Below are 21,252 nucleotides of genomic sequence, written 5' to 3' on the forward strand. Positions count from 1 at the left end.
TGATGGATAAGAATTATTATCTTCTTCACAATGGCCAAATAATTCATTATTATCATAATAACACAGAACATAAATGAATCGCTTCATATATTCACATCAGTTATCAAAGAAACATATAGGATCACATCAAATAGAAGGAGGATAATCTTGTTCCAAATATTTTACAGGAAATTGTCAGAGGTAAGTAAGTACTCAGTAGTGGGTCGCTTTGTTCAAGTTTATTAGTACATTACACGTATTTTACCGACCAAACCCTGTTTCACGCCAAACTAGTTGGCCCTAGGCCAAATTGGTAAATACTTTGCGTGTCAGGGTATACGGCATGTATGAGCCATAGTATGAACTCCGGAAAAATCAAGTGTTTGTCCTTCATAACTTATAGACGGAGAGGCAGAGCCAAAAAAAGTCTCTGAATTTATTACGCCTGGTTTTTTCTCAGGTGATTACAATCATAATATACAATAAAATGCTGCGGTCAGTCAAGTGGATGTTAGAACATGTACCTCAGGTGCGCGATCAAACATGTCCTGATCACCGACATAATAAAATCAATTTCTTAAGGCTGAAACTTTATAAACTTTTGTGTTTTAGTATGTAAATCAAAATTATGATAGTCAGTCAACGTCCAATCGGGACACAGCTGGTCAGTCAGCTTTAATGCGCGTAGATAGAAGTTGGGACTAATCATCAGAGGATGATTAATGTCAGTAGAATGCATCATAAATTGGGAAATTCTGGACTGCATGCTTTGACTGGATGTGATTTTAACCCAGCTTTTACCAAGAAAGGTAAAAAAAAACTCTGCAGATAATGAAACAAAAGGAAGATCTTCAAAAAACATTCGCTGACCTTCGACTTGCAGATGGAAGCAATCAGAATAATATGTTCAATAAGGTTCAAGAATTTGTTTGCCATTTATACGGCTTGAAAAAAATAAAATCAGTTGACGAGGGGAAATTCGTTTTATTTTCAAAGACGTATAAATGTCTTAACACCACAAACGATTATTTTAAAATTAAAATAGGGAATGTAGATAGGTCGAGTATGCCACCATGCCAATCAGAATTGATGCAGCAGTTCTTAAGAGCGAGCTTCATTACAAATATCTGGTAAGTCAGCTTTAATGTGCGTAGCGTCGTTTATAAGGGTGCAATTCGTTTATTATAAGCGTGAAATTTTTTTGTAACTACGACTGACCATATTATTAATAAATAAAATGGTCAGTCGGTCATTCCGTAGAACAACGCCCAGTGGATAAGAAACTAAATTCTGATAGGCATGGTGGCATACTCGACCCATATACATTCCTTATTTTAATTTTAAAATAATCGCTTGTGGTGCTTAATGTTCTTCTTTTCGCTTTTGAAGAAAAAAAAATGGTGTGAAAAAATTGGTATCGTTTTATCAACTGATTTGCCGCCCCCAGAATGTGCCGCCCCGGCAGGGTGCCCGGTTTGCCGATACTGACGGCGGCCCTGCCTGTGATCAAGAAAATAGTTCGAAAATCGGCAAATTTAGATATTTTAATAAAATTCTGATTATTTTGGAAACGGTACATTTTCGTTGAACTAATGTTGATATCATTCGATAATATTTGGTCTACTTTATCGTGGTGTGACGTTTGATTCACTAGTTTTGGGACAGCCTGTATATACTCCATTCACTTTTATTTTAGCACTTGGTTGGCCATGGAAATTACACATTCCACGATGTATAGTACAAAAATGTGGGGTTATGACGCTTGTCAAAACATTTTTGGGTTTTAAATCAGCGCTATGTTGTCCGTTCTACTTAAGAATCTCAGTAATTACGTATTTTATCACAATGTCGAAATACTTCAGAAAATATGAAGTCGACAATATGGGACGAACATAATTGACGTTTATACAAACTGATTGGAGGCATACCAAATCTAGTTAATTGCATGGAAAATAGAAGAGATCAGTTTTTATATATATATTTATTTCTGCTATGGAAGAAAATTGAATTATTGACCTATGCAGCAGCTTGAGGAGAGTTAATGTTGGTTATCTTCTTTGGCTACGGCTTGAAGACGTTACAGCAGTTGTATATTTAAAAAAAATCAATCCGAAGATGAAATGCATCTGATGCATGGGTACCTTCCGAAGGAATTCACGTATAATTACAAGAATGTTAAATTTTTCAACAAAAAATCATCTTGCATCAATGAATGTCAAAATGATTAAAGGAAGTTTCAAGGCGAGAGAAACATCAGCTCTAAACTAACATTTCACATGAATAAACAATTAACAGGACAACTGGCTTGTATTTATGCCTGTGTATTTTTGATAGTTTGATATAATAGTAATTATATATTCATTGATCTCTTAGGACATTTACAATATATAGGACAAGTCAAATGAAAAATAGAAAAATTATTTTTCTGGAACTTATTCTACGATGACATTCATCGAAAATCCTGTAGTAACTTTTCGCATTCGTTCCTCTAAAATAAAATTCTCAAATGCCACCACTCTTTGGTTCTCCCAATAGAAGAAAATTTTTGTCATCCTCTTCATTTACAATCTTTCTGATTGCGGAAACATTCAGCTAAAATATAAATCGTTTAGATTAAGATAAAACATAATATAAACTTTCTCACATTGAATATGTTCGCTACCGTCTGATATATTGTAGATATTAGAATATCAGGGTTACCTAATATTTGAATGAGCGTACCTGAATTCTAAATGGCACTTCCTGAAACCCTGTCTTCTCTCTTTTTCAATTAATTTCGGCATTTTTGTGATATTAATTGATATTAGTTGTAACGCATCGGCGTTATGACATCAACGAAATTTCATGAGTAAAAACCCTACTCCTTTCTAATTACAAAAACTTGAGAATGAGATAATTATTTCATGGCCAACCGAGTGCTAAAATGAAAGTGAATGGAGTATACAACTTTACTTTTGGAAATATCACAAAAACTTTTTTTCTTCAGTTCAGTTTCTTCTAGTTATGAATTGTAGCCCGCAAAAGCTACCGACTCACTTCAAAGCCCAAAAGTAATCACATCATCAGTTGCAAAAATTTCCCTAGAACTTTCCAATTCCTCTTTAGATAATCTTGATTTGAAACAACATTATTTAGAATCGAATGAATTAAAAGTAGGTGATAAAGAATATGAATGGGCAAAGATCTTTTGTTTTCGCAATATTGATGATATGCTCAGGAGATCCGGATAATAGATTTCTTCCCAGTTAGATCAATTAATAGATAAATAATTTGATAACAGAACTATTTCCCAGAAAAATGTTTGTCCAAGAAAATAAACATCAACTAAACTTCATGCTGAGGTCGAGCTAAATGTAAGTCATTATCTCATTCAGTAGATAATTTCTATCTTGCTGTTGACTGCAATCATTTAATTTTGTCCACAAGAACTACTTAACATGTTCAATCTGGGTGCATGTGTTCTGAATATTTAGTTTAAAAATTTGCTGCATCGAAATTGCTGAAGACGAAAGAATAGATCGTAGGTGAGATTTATAATTTTATTAACTTGGAAGTGACAAAGGTTGTTCCTTTGTTTTATGCAAGCATATGACTGAGTCTTCTTTTCCATTGCTTTTCTTGCATTTATTGTTCATTCGCAACGTATTTCATTTAAATTTGTAGGCGATATGTCATCTCGTGAAATTGATTATATTTACATAAAAAAACTTCCCAAAATTTCCATCGGGAAGAATTTTTGACATGTTTTAGTATTTTGTGAATAAAATATACCGTGTGAATCATAACTATTGGGAAATAGTCTAAGGACTATAACCTTCTTAAAATATTGCTATGGAAAAATATACAGGGCGTAAAAGTTGTAAGCCAATAATTTCATTGTCGAAAGTTTTCAAAATCGGCGCAGAGGTACAACTTCGGACTATCAATATTATTTTATGTATGTATTCACTTCACATTTTGTTATAGCGGGCGCCACGTGATTCCAATCTGGGAAATTAAGTGGTAGCATTCACGTAATACAATGGAATTGAGTTCATTGTTTCAGGAGGCTGGCATTTCAAATATAATTTCATTTATGAAAACTATTGCGGGTACCTGAATGTTATTTCCTTTCACTGAATTATTTTGCTTAGAGTGTTTAGGAATTGATTCGGAAAAAGAAAAAAAAGTTGCCCGCCTTGTATCTTTTTCCACTTCAAAAATTTATTCAGCCACATTTCATATTTGGTCCTATCGCCATGTTTTAGTTCAAATATCCTGATAGTTATGACACACAATCTGCGTAAACCTATTGACTGGAAAAAATATTTTGATGAAATGAGAGATTTTACTAATATTATTGAGTTATTGTGTTCAAATGCTAATATGCAGGATATTTAGGAAAGAATAGATAAAACTGAAATATCTCCTGGTAAAGATATTAGGCACTCAACAAAAATGAAAAAAAAAACGTTTTTTTGTGTCATTAACTATATACATATTCTCCATTGGCAATAGTTATGCAGGGACCATGCGTTTTGGTAAAGTTTGTTTTTTGAACAATCACAGTTTGGTTGAATGGAAATGCACAAAGAACTTTGGAGTTTGTACTTATCGAAAGCAGTATCAAAACATATTTTCACGGTTTTCGGTTTTGGGTATTATTCGAAAAAAATTACATACTTAATCGTACAATCGATTAACAGCTACAGTTCTGTTCAACAGAACGATTACACTAAAGTGTAGTGAACTATTTTATTGATAATCATTTGATTTTCATCTGTTTCTAGCTAATTATGAATCGAAATAAAATACCAGTTCCTTTATTTAATAATTTCGGTAGATCCGATACATCTACAACTACAGAGTGACCAAAAAGCAACGTGCAAACTTCATACTTCGGTATTTACTTTTTTATAGAAAATACCTCAAATTGGTCAATTTAATTTTTAATTACGTTATTTGAATTTTTCAGGTATAATTAAGTAGTTTATCATGCACCCTCTATAGGAGGCTGAAAAGTAGTTGAATTTTTGTTTTAATGACAACCCTATAGCTTTTTGTGCTAGAAAAATTAAATCTTTTGTTTAATGATTGGGTGATTGATGAGGGTTTTCAACCACCCTCTCTTTATTATAGATATGAAATGGTTAAACAAATTGCATGCGAATTCTCTCTTGTGTTATGTATTTTGAGGTCTATGACAGACACATCCTCTACCCAATTATACAGAGTGAATTTTTGACTTGTACATATATTTTAACCGTAGATTCTTGAGGTCAAAATAAATATATTGTTCTTTTACCTTTTTTTTCTATTCGGCCTAAACAAAAATATATATATAGACTTACTTTCAAGAGAAACTCTAATCAATTATACAGGGTGAATTTTTGACTTGTGCATATATTTTAACCATAGATTCCTGAGGTCAAAATTAATATATTATTCTTTCACCTTTTTTTTCGATTCGGCATAAACGAAAATATATAGCCATTCGACTTACTTTCAAGAGAAACTAAGATGAGGGTGAAATTTTGTGTTCGTAGAAGATGCATCACATCAATGAAAACTATATTCTGAAAATGATTTCATTCAATGAAATCGTTGAGATAATAAGTGTTAGATGTAACGCAAAATTAAATTTTTTCATGAATTTTTAACAGCCCGCATATTTCCAACCAATTCGAATTAAAAATAATGGAAAAAGTGATTTCTTTTGACCTCAGGAAACTTTTGTTGAAATTTATGTACAAGTCATTGACTCACTCTGTATATAAAAAATTTAGTACGTATACAATTCAGAAGGAATATCTTCGTGTTTTGCTACAAAACAGTAAATACCATTTTGTGCGTTACTTAAGTTGCTTTGAAAGAAAACTCCTGGTTAACCCAGAAAACCAGGCGCGAGAGTGAGCGTGATCCAAGGCCATTTCCAGGGAGGGCAATGCCCCCATGGCCCCTTTTGAGAAACTAAGAGAAATATTTTCTCGAATTTAAAAAAATTAAATTTCGAGATTTATTACTAGAAGAAGAATGTATTAGTAGGTTAGATAAAAATTAGTCAAAATCTAACAGCTTCACCAAGGTCGAAGAAATTTCGAGATTTATCATTAGAAGAATTGCTATTTCAGAATATATATCACATTTAGATCTACAATGATTTTTCTGGGAGATACGCGATTGAAAGTTTACCTTTCCAATCCCCAAAAAATATGAGGTCAATAAAAAATTTGTAAGGACCGAATGAATGTACCGAGCTTGATGAAATTTCGACATTTGTCACTAGAAGAGTTGCTCACCACATTTAGATCTACGATAACTTTTTTCTGTAAGATACACGTATCGAAATTTGACCTTAGAAAAATTCCAAGAAAAATTGAGTCAGCTAAAAATTCTTCAAGACCGAATTCATTACTAGAAGACTTGCTCTTTGAGAACTTGATAGAAATATTTTTTCGAATATCGAAAACTGATTTAATTCCCCTCTTCAAATAAGAATAGATTTCAAAGTAGTTTTTTGTCAAACCTATAGCTTATATTACAAATATGAAGTAATACGTATTTTTATCAACAAACACAACTTACAGAATTTCAAATATAAAATTATGTCTCCCCCAAAATTACTCCTAGAACCGCCACTGGCATGATCCTACTTTCTTAAGTTCCTTATTTCAAATGGAAACCCTATTTTGTCATTCGATCCTTTCTTTCTTTCAAAAATTCTAAATATAATTCATCTGACATAACTTTCATAAAAAATATCGTCACAAATTAACAAAATTGAATCAATTGCCATATTCCTGATATCAAATAATAGGAATTAAACTTGAAAATGAGAATGAGGATGGAAATAATAATTTTGAGTTATCGTCTCAGGAAAATTTGGAAATGAGTCGATAAAATAAGTATAATCGTGGAATATCATTAACAATCCATGCTGGTCAAACAATTTTCTATATTGAAGTAGCTATATAATTGGAGTTAAATAATCAGGGGCTATTTTCAACAATATTCCTCATAACAACAAATAAATAGCCGGGCAAGTAACTGTTCAAAAGCGTCGAGAACGAGACGGAAACTAGAATTCTTCAGATAATAAACATGGTTTTAAACTTCCTTATCTTAAGATTCAGCTTAACATCGGCACAAAAAGAGCCCATACAATAGACATGAACAAAAATGTGACAACAGTAACAAACGTCAGTCAATTAGTCATAATTGGCTTGAAAGAAACATAAAAAATATCAGTTCTAACTCAGATTTCCTACTTGCGAAATGAGCAAGAGGAGATTGGTAAAACAAAGAATTGTTTTTGTTCATAAAGATGACAGTTCTCGACTCGAAAATACCTTTCGATGTGAGGTAAGCAGCTGTGAACTCTATAAAAAATTCATCAGAAAGGGGTCGTCAATTGTTCGAATTATCAACGATTTCTTATCTATATTTGCATCATCTGTCACCTACTTTTGTTTTCAAAATTGATTCGGTATCCTATAACTGTCATCTATACTACTTAAATCATTTCTAAAGTAAAGATCGAGTTGACACCATTCAATGGGAGAAATATATGAGTTTCTGTTTTCTCAATAAATGCTTATGAAACAAATGAATAAGGAATATTATCTGCATCAAAATTAAACACCGCACAGTTTCTTATAAGATTCGAAGAAAACAATAAACAAGTCAATAAACTTATAAATAACAAATTGTTGATGATCCAGTGATAGTTCCCATTTGATGAAATGGGAGCAACTCATATAAAAAATAGAAGAGTATTTTCCATTTATCATTCTACTATCGGGCTTACCATATGATATCAGAAAACAACGAATGCAATTACAAGATAATTGATCCATCTCATGAACAGGCCTAAAAATCCTCAATATAAATTTGGAATAATCTATCTTTTCTGGGAAGTGAAAGGAGGCATCATTAAGAAATTATAAACGGTATCCCATTCAGATTTTTCCATGGAGTTAATACGTCAAACAACTGATATTAGAAAGAGTTCGATTTAAAGAACCTAAATATTTTCAACTAATTATGTATTAACACTTCCCTTATCATTTCCTACTACCACATATAAATTTTGAAAACTCATCAACGCTGTGACCTCGCTTAATTTTTGATATACATCATTATGCCGTTCACGAAATGAAATTATCAATTTGATTCTCCGTAGCATCGTGCTCAAGTGACCTTACAATATCAATTTTTGCTACAGTTTCTTTTGGTGGGTCAAACGTTATCAGTGTTCTCAAAGATTATTGTTTTGAAGGAAAATGAACCATAATTAGTGTGTTTTAGTTCTGTGATGTTGCTTCGAGAGTGTGGAGTTTCATTGAAGGAATCGTTTTGTTTAGGTGAGAATGATAATCCTACTATTTTCAATACAAATTCAATGAGATCGCTACAACAAAGATTGGATGTAAGTGAAGTAAATTTTGTTGAAACGCAGTTGGAGACAGAGCCGCTTTATCTGTCACTTATTCAAAACCATATAAAGGGTGAGTCTTTGACTTATACATATATTTTAACAGGAGATTTTCGAGTTCAAAAGACACTTTTTTCCTTGAAATTTTTTTTCGATTCGGCCTAGATAAAAAGATATACTTAGTCATCTTAAGTTTTCATAATATGCTATGCCACCTCTGGAAACCTGAGAGTGAAGTATTTGCAAACATTAAATAAACCATTTCAATCTCAGAAATGAGCTACTATATCAGAAAAACAAGCCTGACTTTTTCCATTGCATTTGGTGAACGAAGTATAAGTATAACTTATAAGGTATAAGTTACCACATTTCGTTTGCGATAAATATTGAATATTCTCCTCTTGATTTCTCTTCTATTTTTTCTGAATCTTCTTAATGAAAACAAAAAGGTAATTCATCATATCAATGAAAAACTATAGGAATTTCGAAAATCATTCCATTCGATAAAACCGCTTGTGGGGTTCAACTGTTTTTAATGGATTCTTATTAGCCTGTATCATTTCAACCAAGTGGAATTGGAAAAAAAGGTAGAGGAAGAAAGTGTTTCTTTGGAGCTCTGGTATCTTCTGTTCGAGTATATTTAAAAGTCGATGACACACCCTGTATACTTACAAATATAGCTAAACTTACTGGGATTTATTCTAGACATCGGGCAAAAAATTTATTGAAGAATGGATTCCATATTCAATATCTAAGCAAACTGAACATATCATTATATAGGAAATAATAAATAAGGGCTTTCTTTGTGAGATTTTCGAAATTTGTTTATAGAGCAAACTTCGGCAATCATTCATCTTCAAGTACCAGAAACAACGTTTTCAAATATCCTATTAACAGCAAATTAATTGTGTACATAACAAAATTTACCAGGCTCTTATCTTGAATCTATTCTTCGGAGAAATATTCGGCTGCAGTATGACCTCAGAAATCGGTTCTTGCTAAGAACTTGGGTTCTTCGCTGTGTGAGTCAACAGTAGCAGCTTATTCTTTCGGAAATAGTTTTCTCATTTTTCAAGTTGAACATCTATACAGTTCTGGTGTTACCAAAGAAAGAGTGTATAATTGATTATACAGAAATGGGAGAAAAGCAGATATATATCAATCTGGTCTTTGGACTTGTTTCCAGTTCACCCAAAGTACTCACTTAAAAAAATGTGGAGCAACCAGATCACATCGTATTCATTTCTTACCAAACGATAACAATGAGATAAAATACCCAGATATAAAGTCAACTTCAACGCTGCAGAAATCCACAGCCATTTAAAGGAAGTAGGAACTAGGTATCTAATTATGTTTTATCATAAAAGCTTTAGAATGTTAAAAAAGATAATAGATACCCCCGCAAAATTTGGGATCAGTTGATTAGTTCAAGATTTATTGAACTTTAATTTCAGTCAAGGTCTAATTATCATCTTGTATTTATTACCCAAACTAAAGCAGACAACAGACACCTCCAGGCAGGACAATATATGTAATTGTATTGGTGCCGTCAATATTTTTTATTCATTATTATTCACAGACATGAAATACACTTCTCAATCCAAATTAAAGCTTTCAGACAATTGAAACCTCTTTGTACTAGTTCACATTGATAACCTCAGTTCATGGTTCCCGTTTGTCGCATTCGTCCGGGAACACCGTGTATGGGAAGATTTTCTTGAGGTTAATTTGAAATATAGCTTCATTCAGTCTGGTCCTGTTTTTTTTACCTTTTTATTTTGTTATATTGAGAAAAACAACACAAAAACAACTCATACCTCAGAATAGAACACCCACTATATATTTCCGCTCTATAAGTGCTTTTGATTATTTCTCCTGTTATTCTGCTTGATTTGAAAGGTCATACTAACACAAGGTACTATTGTTTTCATACAGCTTGACCCAGAATTAGCCGTCTATAATAATTCCACACTGTATCTTACGGTTTTAAGAATATTGTAGGAAGCTATGGGCTTCTCTATGAAAATAGTATGAACATCTAATCAGAAGCGTCTGAAACTGGTACCCAGAAATTCATTCAGTGATATCCACTATATATAGTTTTTTTCTCAAAAATGATGCTTCCAGAAGAGAAAATACTATGCCTTCTAAGTAACCACATTGGGTTTACAAAATAGTGCCTCAAAAATCAAAATTGGAAAATATCGAGGAACAAAGAAATTGTCGAGATATTCACCCTTGAAGCCCTCAGTGTGATATAGAAATAGATCGAAGTTTTTTTACTCTTTGTCCCTAAGTGAAAAAAATCACACAATATCTCATGCCCCTGGCACGCAAGCAGTTCCAGAGAAAATGAAAAAACCTTTTTCAGATTCGTTCCTTGGAAGAGTTTTGTAGCTCCGTTGAAAAACTGGAAATTATTCGAACATTCTTCAATATCGAGATCATAGAATACAATGCTGAATTGTTGGCTCCTAATTCCAGGACACTTTGTATATCTATGGAGAAGTAGTAATATTTCGATTGCTTTCGAGTTTTTCCTGTGAATTTAGCTCTCTACCTTGGCTGATACAGCATTCTTGTTTTGTCGGATAGGATGTTGATTAGGTGCATGGCTTTAACTAATCAAAAAATTTCCTCGTGATTTATTCTAATGATTTTTGATGACTAATAATAATTGTTATAACTTGAACTTCAAACTCCATGCCTTGATCTCTGATGAATTATCCTATATCCTACTGATTCTGATAACCTTTAATGAACCATCAATTATCATCAATTTTGAGGAAATCCGTGAACACCGTGGTCTTCCAAAGAATAGAAGGAATCATAGAAATAATAGAGAATATATATTTCTGGGAGAAAAATTGAATCAAAATTCATTATATCTACATAGATATACAAACTATTGTTGCTGTTTGAATATATACAGATGAAATCTTCATAAAAATTTTTCTTTGGTATGGTAGAATGAAGAACAAAAAGTTCTGAATTTGAGTGGTCGAATTCTTGCATGTACCTAGTGTGACAGTAGAAGGTCGAGGAGCACAAAACATTACTCCTAAGCGCAAGAAAGACTTTTTGGATCTAGTATTTGCATACAGAAATATGATTATTTGATTTTGATTTCATAGGAGATAATTTCTCTTAAAAATATTTCATATGATGCTGAATTTCTGCTGAAACTACAATTATTAATGGAAAATCCTCAAAATATGTAACTAAAAAATTAAAAGACCTATAAGATTTTCACTAACATGATTTATTCAACCACGACACGTGTTTCGCTATCGCAGTAGATAAGGGGTCATTCCGTATCAGAAAATTGTGTTGTGTCTCTAGTATATTATTTTCGAGCAGTCCCTCTGCAATATAGCAGCCCAGAATTAGCACCTAAAAAGCAATACTCAATTTTTTGCTTAGAAACCAAAAAACTGAAAGGAATGAAATTGAGCGAGAAGGCAATATAATAAAATTTTGGTGGTGTTCCACTATCATTGCAAGAGGTGGAAAAAGCCACCTCTAAAATTTGTTCTGTTAAACATTGATAAATTAATTTTTCATCGACTTAAAGTATGACATTTTACGCACCGATTTCCGAACGAAAAGTAGACTATTTTCGAAGGCAAGTAATTTTCGTCCGCATAAACTTTTCGTCCGCAAACTCTTTTCTTCTGATGGCTTTTTTTCAATAAGATTCAGTACTGCATAAAGTGGCAATTGAATCAACTTTGGGAATACAGAATTTTATGAAAACATGAGTGTTCGTGACAATAACTGTCATTTGCTGTTGTCAAATTAAATCTTTACGAAATCTGCTAGATGTGAATTAGGCACGTAATTTGAATATAAGTGTTCATTATAATCAGGATTATAAAAGATATGTGAGGTCGGCGAAAAAATGTAATATGCACCTCGGCAAAAAACTCTTTATATTGTCTCGCCTGCTTGCTATCCTCGGCTGCGCCTCTGCTATCAATTTGCAGACTCGACCGTAATAGACAGTTTTTCGTTCTTGGTACATAAATAACTATTTTGATTTACTCTTCGATTTGTACCTGTAGTATAATGGTTTTAAATATTCTGGAAACTATCATTAATTGTGTATATATCTTTTCGTTCTATACTGAATAATTCAGTTCACCTTAACACACCTGAAGATGCTACTGTGATAGCGAAACACGTGTCGTAGTCACATACGCAATGTTAGAGAAAATCATAATACAGATTTTCAGTTCAATAATGGATTGTCATCAAGTATCGGCCACATCTATTCAACACTTTATATTTCGAATAAGATATTTAATTATCATATTGCTTTTTTTTCAGAAATGTGAACATGAAGAAGAGAAGAAGGCTTTACGTCCAAATCATCGTTTTAGTCCTGGGTTTGAGTTTGAGCCTTTTGGGCATCCTTCTGTTAGTATTCCTCGATCCAATACACGATGGTATCATTAAAACGGCGATGACCTTCAAAGAAGGATCAGCATCATACTCAGCATGGCTCATCAACAATCCTCCGTTAGATATGGACGTTTATCTCTTCAATTGGACGAATCCAGAGGATATAAGGAACCGGGGTATAAAGCCCAAGTTCGAGAGAATCGGTCCATACAAATTCAAGGAATGCAGAGAAAAAATAAATATCACATGGAACAGCAACAAAACAGTTTCTTTCAAGCATAGGAAACTGTATCATTTCGATGCAAAAGAAAGTGTTAGGCCTTTAGAAGACATGATTACCACAGTCAATGCAGTTTCACTGGTAAGCTTGGTTTTCATAAGGAAGAGTATGGCCAACTTTCACGTTTTGAGGTATCATGTCCGAGTGGAAAATGACCTTGCAATTTTCAAATAACGCTAACATTGAAATAATTATCGAATAATATCGTTATAGTTGTGGAGCCGAAGAGGGAAATTCGGGATTTACTCGAGCGTGTCAGATTTATATAAGGGGACATACCTTGGACCCTGTAGAGTACCTATACCAAAAATTAGACCTGTATATAGGGGGAATTGTATAAGATAGCCTGTCAGAATAGTAAAGAAAAACGACCATTGTACATACTCGAGCGTGTAAGAAAGATATATGTGATTAATTACATGTTGAAAAGTATATATTCTCTTAATCTAACAATCTAAGCGTGTCAAAAATGTGTGGGAGGGCGCCAAAGTTGCAAAAAAAAACGTCACGTGTAATTTCTCGAGCTCGGTGGCGTTTTTTCTTATTTTGAAGCTAATGATTCAAGAATAAGGGAAAAATATAGTCTGACAGTTTAAGCAAGCCGAAACAATAAAAATTGGCCATAAAGGTCACAAAAATTAGTTTTTTTGCATTATCTCCTCCCCTGGGCTTCAAATCTTTTTCGCATTCATTATAAAAGTTGTAGAGCATAACATTTTCTACAAATTTTGTCCTAAGCAATTTTTCTACGTTCAAACGTTTTTGATATATATGGCGATAAATGCGATACAAGCTGAAGCGAAAATCCACTCGTTGGAAAATAGTACATTCTAAGGTTCAGTCAGAGACTAATTTAGAAATTGTCATCATAGAAATACCTTGTCATTTTGACAATTGGATGAAAGTAGATTAGACTGGGATTCTACATTGACCTTGCCCTTTCGCATGCGTGGCTAAGCTCCTCGCCCTTATCGCCCTCTAACTCGAGAATGGTTAAGAAAGAGTATGTAAAATTGCTTCAGACGAAAGTTGTGTAGAGTTTTATTATCTACAACTTTCATAATGAATACAGAAACGATTAGAGGTACAGGCAGGGGAATATTCGAAAAAAAAAGCATTTTTATCATCTTCAAAGTGTCAAATTGAGAAAACCCCCCCTAATTAGTGTCAGATTAATGGGTCAAAACCAAAATCCACTAGGTCTCCACGACGCTCGAGTAAATCCCGATTTATTAGCATCGTCGGCTCCCCAATTATTAGGAAAACGTTTCATTTTACTTTCATAGAAACATTACCACCTCAAGTTGATTCTAGATTTGTTATAGAGAGCAATTTATCCTTTTTGCTACATAAATTCGTCTTTCTTAATTTTTCAAGCTGTTCTGGTGATTGAAATCATATTTTTCACAGATTAAGTCCATTCTAGATGAAATTTTATTAGTAGTTAGTAATAGTTAGTAGGAAATTTCTTTGTAATTTTGACAAACACTGACTTTGTCGAAAACGCTAGTTTTTTTGTACAAACAATGTATTTTGGCTCCTGCTGATTTCGACAAGAGCAGATACCTGTGTTCGTTTTTCAACAGGACATCTCAAAGCGTGAACATTCCAGCGTTGTATTCCAGTATTAAGACATACTTTTTTTTTTCAGACGATAGGTTACAAAGTTAGGCATTCCGGATATTTTTCCAGAAAGGCAATTTCCTACTCTCTCTCCAGTTTGAGCTCGGTCCAAGTTACAGAACCAGCAGGAAAAATTCTGTTCGATGGTTTCGACGACAGTATTTTGAGTATATTGAATTTGGCATCGTTCGGAGAAATCAAGGATAAATTCGGATTGTTTTATGGGGTGAGTAAATAAAAAATTTAAGAGTATGACTGACAAGCAATTTAAAAGTCAGATCAAATTACTTTTGATCAACAAGTGTCATTATAGTGTTGAAGAATTTTTAGAAGATAAGTTATGTTAAGATCAAAAATTTCTTTTTTCTTCTGTTTTTGTTCTTTACTATGTTAATTTTTTTCAAAAATTGTCTTGACGTGTCTTATACATTTTTATTAATGTCTGGAAGGATCAATAAATGTATTCTATTCTATAGGCAAGGCTGTAGTGTACAAGTGCCTGTAGAAGGTTCAAATTTCAGATCTGTAACTTCAAAGACAAAAAAGTTAAGAGAACTTTTTGAAATCTTCAGAATCTAATTTTTTGCTAATAACTGGAAAACGAAGAATCGTGGGATGCTACGGTTTTCACCATTCTTTGTTTCTCTGAAAAAGAGGCCTGAAATGAGTCATACGGTTTCTTCTATAGCTCTTATATAGTTCTCGAGATCACCTCAGTAGACAACGAATTTTGCCCACCCAAATATCCAAATATTTTGAGACAATCGTACCCAGAATTCATTAAAGTCGTTTTCAGACCAATGGTTCCGAAGGAAAAGATGGTTATTATAACATGTATTACGACACGGATGAAAACTTCGGGAAAATTGCAACATGGAACTTCAGAACCACCACAGATTTTTATACTGGACACTGCAACGACATCAAAGGATCTGCTGGTGAATTTTATCCCATCAACCCTACTAAGGATAGGATAGTTTTCTTTTCTCCAGAACTTTGCAGATACGCTGTGTTGGAATATGTTGAGGAGGTCACTGTGAAGGGTATAAAGGGTTACAAATATACAGCAGATCATCTATTCGATAATGGTAAGCAAAATCAACTGAAAAAAACTGCAAACTAAAATATGATGACTAAATTCTCCTATAAAGTTTACTTAGACAAAGAAAAACTTTCATTTATAAGTATTATACCAGTCTGGTCCGATTTATAACGGTGAGACATACTTATTTCAGTGATTACTATGGTGACTGCAATATAAAACATAAATCAAAGCCTTAAGGTGCCTACAGATTACTCTGACGTGACGTGGGCCCACGTCGCAATGCGCATGACTCAAAAATCTAACATGGGATTTTGCGCGGAAGAGTTCAAACTGGTCTGACGTGACGTGGGAATGCACGTCCAAAGTTACGTCAGACCGGTTTGAACGCTTCCGCGCAAAATCCCATGTTAGATTTTTGAGTCATGCGCATTATGACGTGGGCCCACGTCGCGTCAGAGTAATCTGTAGGCACCTTAAGGCTTTGACTTATGATTTTTATAGCAGTCAGCATAGTAATCACTGAAAACCTTTAAAATTAGGCCTGCCTTGAATAAGTCGGTGCAAAACGAGCCTAAGTGATAAAATATTGAATTCATTCAAACATTTTCAAACTTGAAGTTGCTCTAAATCTTTTTGCGCTAAAAGAGTAATATTTGACAAAGAAAGATATTTCTCTAATAAATGTAATGTGTTATTTTTCAGGCACACTGCGACCCGAGAATAAATGTTTCTGTAATGGTGAATGTAATCCTTCGGGAGTTTTCAACGTATCTCTATGTAGGCAGGGATCGCCTACATTCCTTTCGTTTCCTAATTTTTATCATGCTGACCCCTACTACATCAACTCTATTGAGGGTGTGGTTCCAGACAAGGAAAGAGACGAATTTTATATTGTTTTGGAGCCAGTAAGTAGGACTAAAAATATTTCATCCACTATCGATGCATACACTCATCGTATTCTATTGTTTGCTTGATCTTTGTTTTATCAATGAATCACTCATTAATGAACCATTTTTCACTAATCGACTATCAAATCTTCATTAATCACTTTTGGTATATGGTTCATCAAACTTCGTGATCTCAACCAGAGAAACTTGACAGAGTGCAGATTTTTATTCATATGACATTCTAGTCGTTTCCTCTATCGGATATTTCAAGCTTTTCCAAGGCTCTTATTTCAGCCCTAAATAGAAATATTCATTGATTACTGATTTCAGGATCAGCTAATCCTTATTGCCATTTTCAACGTTTGCTGGGTTTTGCATGGTATTTCAAACTTTGCATTCGATGAAGGTTCATATATCCTTCGTGTGCTGAAAGTTTAGATGCAAAACTATTAGATAGATAACTCCCAAAAGGCAATTATTAAACATATAATAGCTTAAACTCTACTGAAACTTCATTCGCTGTCCACTAGTCACTCTAAATGTATTCATTTTATTACCCCAATAGTCAGAGACATTGAGATATTGAAAATAGTTCAAACAGATCTATTTTCGACACTTTCCCATTCAAATATTTTATATGCTATATTCACTTTACTTCCTAAAGATTTTTCAACATATTATCCTTCTGCAATGCTGAGGATTTTCACTCCCCATAGTCCCCATGCTTCTTTAAAGGAATTAAATCTACCTCAGCATCAACCAGAATTGTTGAAGATGACCGACAGAAACAATATCTTATATATTCATGCATATGCACATAAGAACACTGATATCTTTTTCTTGTTTTAATTTGAAGATACTAAAAGACCTTCTTCGCGTTTTAACTCTGTAAAATGTGAAATGTTTGGAAAAAAATCATTTTTTTGTTATTTTTCTCATCCATTTTGGATGCTTCAGAAAGGGGAATCATTTAGTTTTAACAGCTAATTTCATGTTCTATTTCCCTTTTTTTAGTAGAGCTAAACGAAGCTTCAAAACTAAAGAGACTTCAAAATTCAAATTCATTAATTTCTTGTTGCTTCATCGACATTCAAATTAAGTTCATTCATTCAATGAATGAAATATAGTAATTTGTTTTTTTTTTAGAAATCAGGAATTGTCATAGAATTCGCAGCTAGAATGCAGCTCAATATGTTGTTACAACCAATTCAAAATATTCTGTAAGTATAATTGTTCGAAAATAAAAAAGTTATCCTTTTTAAATTAAACCTTTTTCAGACTTTTCGAAACGGTGAATAAAGTTTACGTGCCAATTTTCTATTTTGACCAGAAGATCTCCATAAAAGACCATTTAGTTACAAGCATCAAACTCCTCCAACATTTTCCTGAAATCTGCACCGGAGTGTCCATAACTTTCATGACGATTGGTCTATTGATCCTTGTAGGATTGTTTGTACACTTTTATTACGACTGTGCTTGTGCGAAGAAGAAATACCAGATCGAACAGGTGAAAAGGCCGGTTTCCACGCAAGATATTCCTACAGTGAATGTGCCGTCTGGAAAATGAAAATTTTTATTATTTGTATATAATTAAATAGTAAATTAAATACATTAAGATGAGGGTGGTTTCTGTTGTCTCCTTTTTGTCCGTTCAAAAAAGAAGTGATGTACGAGGATGTATTGATATCTAATTAGCCTAGACCAGTTCCATGCATAAAAAAAATTGCGGCACCATAGCAACAACGTGAAGTTTAAGGTCAAAAAAGTCAAAAGACATGTCCATCGAAATTGGGAAAATCGAAAAATTAGAGTATCGAGCCATCATCAAGTACCTGTATTTGAAAGGGTTAAGAGGTAAGAAGATTTACGAAGATATGATTAATACCCTTGGTGATCAATGTCCTTCGTAAGCGACCGTGAAATATTGGACTGCAAGCTTCAAAAGAGGTAAATTGTATCCATTGAAAATGATGACCGATCGAGAAGGCCAATTTCTGTGTCAATCCCCGAGAATAACGATGCAATTCATGACATAATTTTTTTATCAGACCGTCGAATTAGGCTAAAACGGATATCTGAAGCACTGAATATTTCATACGAACGCATTCATCGTATAGTTCACGTAAATTGGTACATGAGAAAAATTGCTGCAAAATGGATCCCCAAATGTTTGAATGTTGACCAAAAGCGTGCAAGGGTAGAAGCTTCGCGTTAAATCTGTGCTCGATTTGAAAACGATGTAGACTTCTTAAACCGAATTGTTACCATGAATGAGACTTTGTTACATTTCTACGATCCAGAAACAAAGCAACAATCGATGGAATGGCGACACTCTGGTTCTCCAAGACCTAAGAAGTTTCGTGTCCAAAAATCTGCTGGAATAGTTCTTCTTCAGTGTTTTTGGGATTGCCATGGAGTAATCATAATTGATTTTTTGGATAAGGTTAGAACAATAACCGGAGATTACTATTCGACATAACTGACCACTCTACGGAAAAAAATTAAAAAGAAAAGACGCGGAAAGATATCCAAAAATGTGTTGTTTTTGCAGGACAATGCCCCTGCACACAAATCTCATGTTGCCATGCAAAAAATTTGTGATTTAGGGTTTGAATTACTAGAAGGTGGTGGGACCATTCGGTGAAGAAGTTTTGAATGATAATGGTAAAAGATTAATACACCTATGTGCAGCACACAATTTAACTATAAGAAATGGTTTTTATAAGCACAAGGATATTCATCGGTTTACTTGGATACAAAATTGTAGAAATTTGAGAACAATTATTGACTATGTCATAACAAGACAACAATCAATATTCCAATGGAGAGATGTGCGTGTCCTACGAGGAGCATCATGCGGAACAGACCATCACTTGCTGAGAGCTCAAGTACTCTTTCCATTTAGAGGACTGAAATCCAAAAGCACGAGATGTGACAGCTTGGATGAGGTAGAAGACATAAAATATAATTTCTACAGCTTCGAAAACGAAAGTACCGTACTGCTATATCATAGAAGATTAGACCAGAAACTGATACCAAATTTAGAACAAGCAAGCTTTGAAGAAGTTTACAACAACGTCATCGAGAGTCTGAAAGAAGCTACCACGGAAGCAATAGGAGTAAAGGCAAGAAGAACCGGTAAGAAGCTGTGGTGGAACGAGGACATCGAAACATTGGTAAATGAGAAAAAGCGGAAATACTTGATATGGCTCAACACGAAAAATGAACGAGATCATAAGGACTATAAAGACGCCAATAGACAACTACGTAGGATGATCAAAGTGGAAAAGAACAGAATGTGGGACCTTAAATGCCAAGAGGTTGACAGGCACATAGGTGGACGGAAATGCTCGGAGGTCTGGAAGTTTATAGGAAAGCTAAAAAACAATAGAGAAGATCAAGCACAAATCCAAGTCATTGAACCAGAGGAATGGAAGAGATATTATGAACAATTACTGGGTGAAACAAGACAGCAATTCATTGGTGAATCACCGACTAAGAAAATACGGATCGTTGGAGAGGAAATAAGAATACGAGAAGATAGAGTAAGAAAAGCCATCATGTCCCTGAAGAACGGAAGATCTAGCGGCCCGGAGGGAATCCACGCGGAAATGCTCAAGTTTGGCAGTGATAAGCTCATAAAACATATAACATATATTATAGACCAATGTATAAATGGACATCCGGCTCCCCAATCTTGGAAAGAGGCTTATATCACTCCTATACACAAAAAAGGCGACAAAAAAATATGCAGTAACTATAGGGGCATATCAGTCACCAGTCTCATGAGTAGACTATATGGTAAAATTTTGAGAGACCTTATTGAGGAGGAGTATGAGGAGTACGAAGAGGAAGAACAGAGTGGCTTCAGAGCCGGACGATCCTGCACGGACAATGTATTCTGCCTCAAACAAGTGATAGAAAAGAGAAGTGCAAGAAACATGGAAACCCATATCGCTTTTGTAGATCTTCAGAAGGCCTATGACACTGTCCCGTTATCTAGACTATGGCAAATCCTTAAACACTCCAATATAAACTACAGATACATAGAGGCACTACAGGAACTATATAGAGGATCTAAATCAAGAGTGAAGATAGGAAAATTTCTAACAAAGGAGTTCGCAGTCACAAAGGGATTGAGACAGGGCTGCTGCATCTCACCAACTCTTTTTAAAATTTATGTGGCAGCCTGCCTGAAAAGATGGAAAAGAAAGATACGAGGGATGGGGATAGAACTGAAGGATAATTATATTTATACCCTACAATTTGCAGACGATCAGGCGATTCTTGCTGGAGACCAAGAGGATATGGAGTATATGGTACGTAAACTTGTGGAGGAGTACAATGAATGGGGCTTAACAGTTAACCTGGAGAAGACGAAGTACTTGAGGATAGGTGGTCCGCCTGGTTTTCTGGATCTTGAAAACGGGCATCGCATATCTGGCTGTCGGGACTATGTCTATTTGGGAGTACGATTCGACGAGAGCGGAACAGACATAGGAGAGATTGAAAGGAGAATAACTTCCGCAAAAAAAATGATAGGATGTCTCAACAGTGTGCTATGGAGTGGAGAAATAACCAAAAGTAGAAAGTTTCAAATTTACGAGACCATGATCAAATC

At 34.1% G+C, this 21,252-nt stretch overlaps 1 protein-coding gene across 3 annotated transcripts; it reads left to right on the forward strand.

The window, feature by feature from the left end:
* Window positions 1-3,344: 3,344 nt before the first annotated feature.
* Window positions 3,345-18,251, forward strand: LOC123313726 (protein peste-like). 3 transcript variants are annotated; one of them, XM_044898715.1, is made up of 7 exons: window positions 3,345-3,503; window positions 12,722-13,157; window positions 14,728-14,925; window positions 15,496-15,787; window positions 16,447-16,649; window positions 17,778-17,851; window positions 17,910-18,251. In XM_044898715.1, exons 2-7 carry the CDS (start codon window positions 12,732-12,734, stop codon window positions 18,196-18,198), a joined length of 1,482 nt encoding a protein of 493 aa, XP_044754650.1. In that variant the 5' UTR covers window positions 3,345-3,503; window positions 12,722-12,731; the 3' UTR covers window positions 18,199-18,251. The 3 variants fall into 3 exon arrangements, with proteins under 3 accessions (XP_044754650.1, XP_044754651.1, XP_044754649.1); XM_044898716.1 differs by having other exon boundaries at window positions 3,355-3,499; XM_044898714.1 differs by lacking the exon at window positions 3,345-3,503 and adding an exon at window positions 8,163-8,321.
* Window positions 18,252-21,252: the final 3,001 nt, after the last annotated feature.

Source organism: Coccinella septempunctata, chromosome 5, assembly GCF_907165205.1.
Source record: "Coccinella septempunctata chromosome 5, icCocSept1.1, whole genome shotgun sequence".
Lineage (NCBI taxonomy): Eukaryota > Metazoa > Arthropoda > Insecta > Coleoptera > Coccinellidae > Coccinella > Coccinella septempunctata.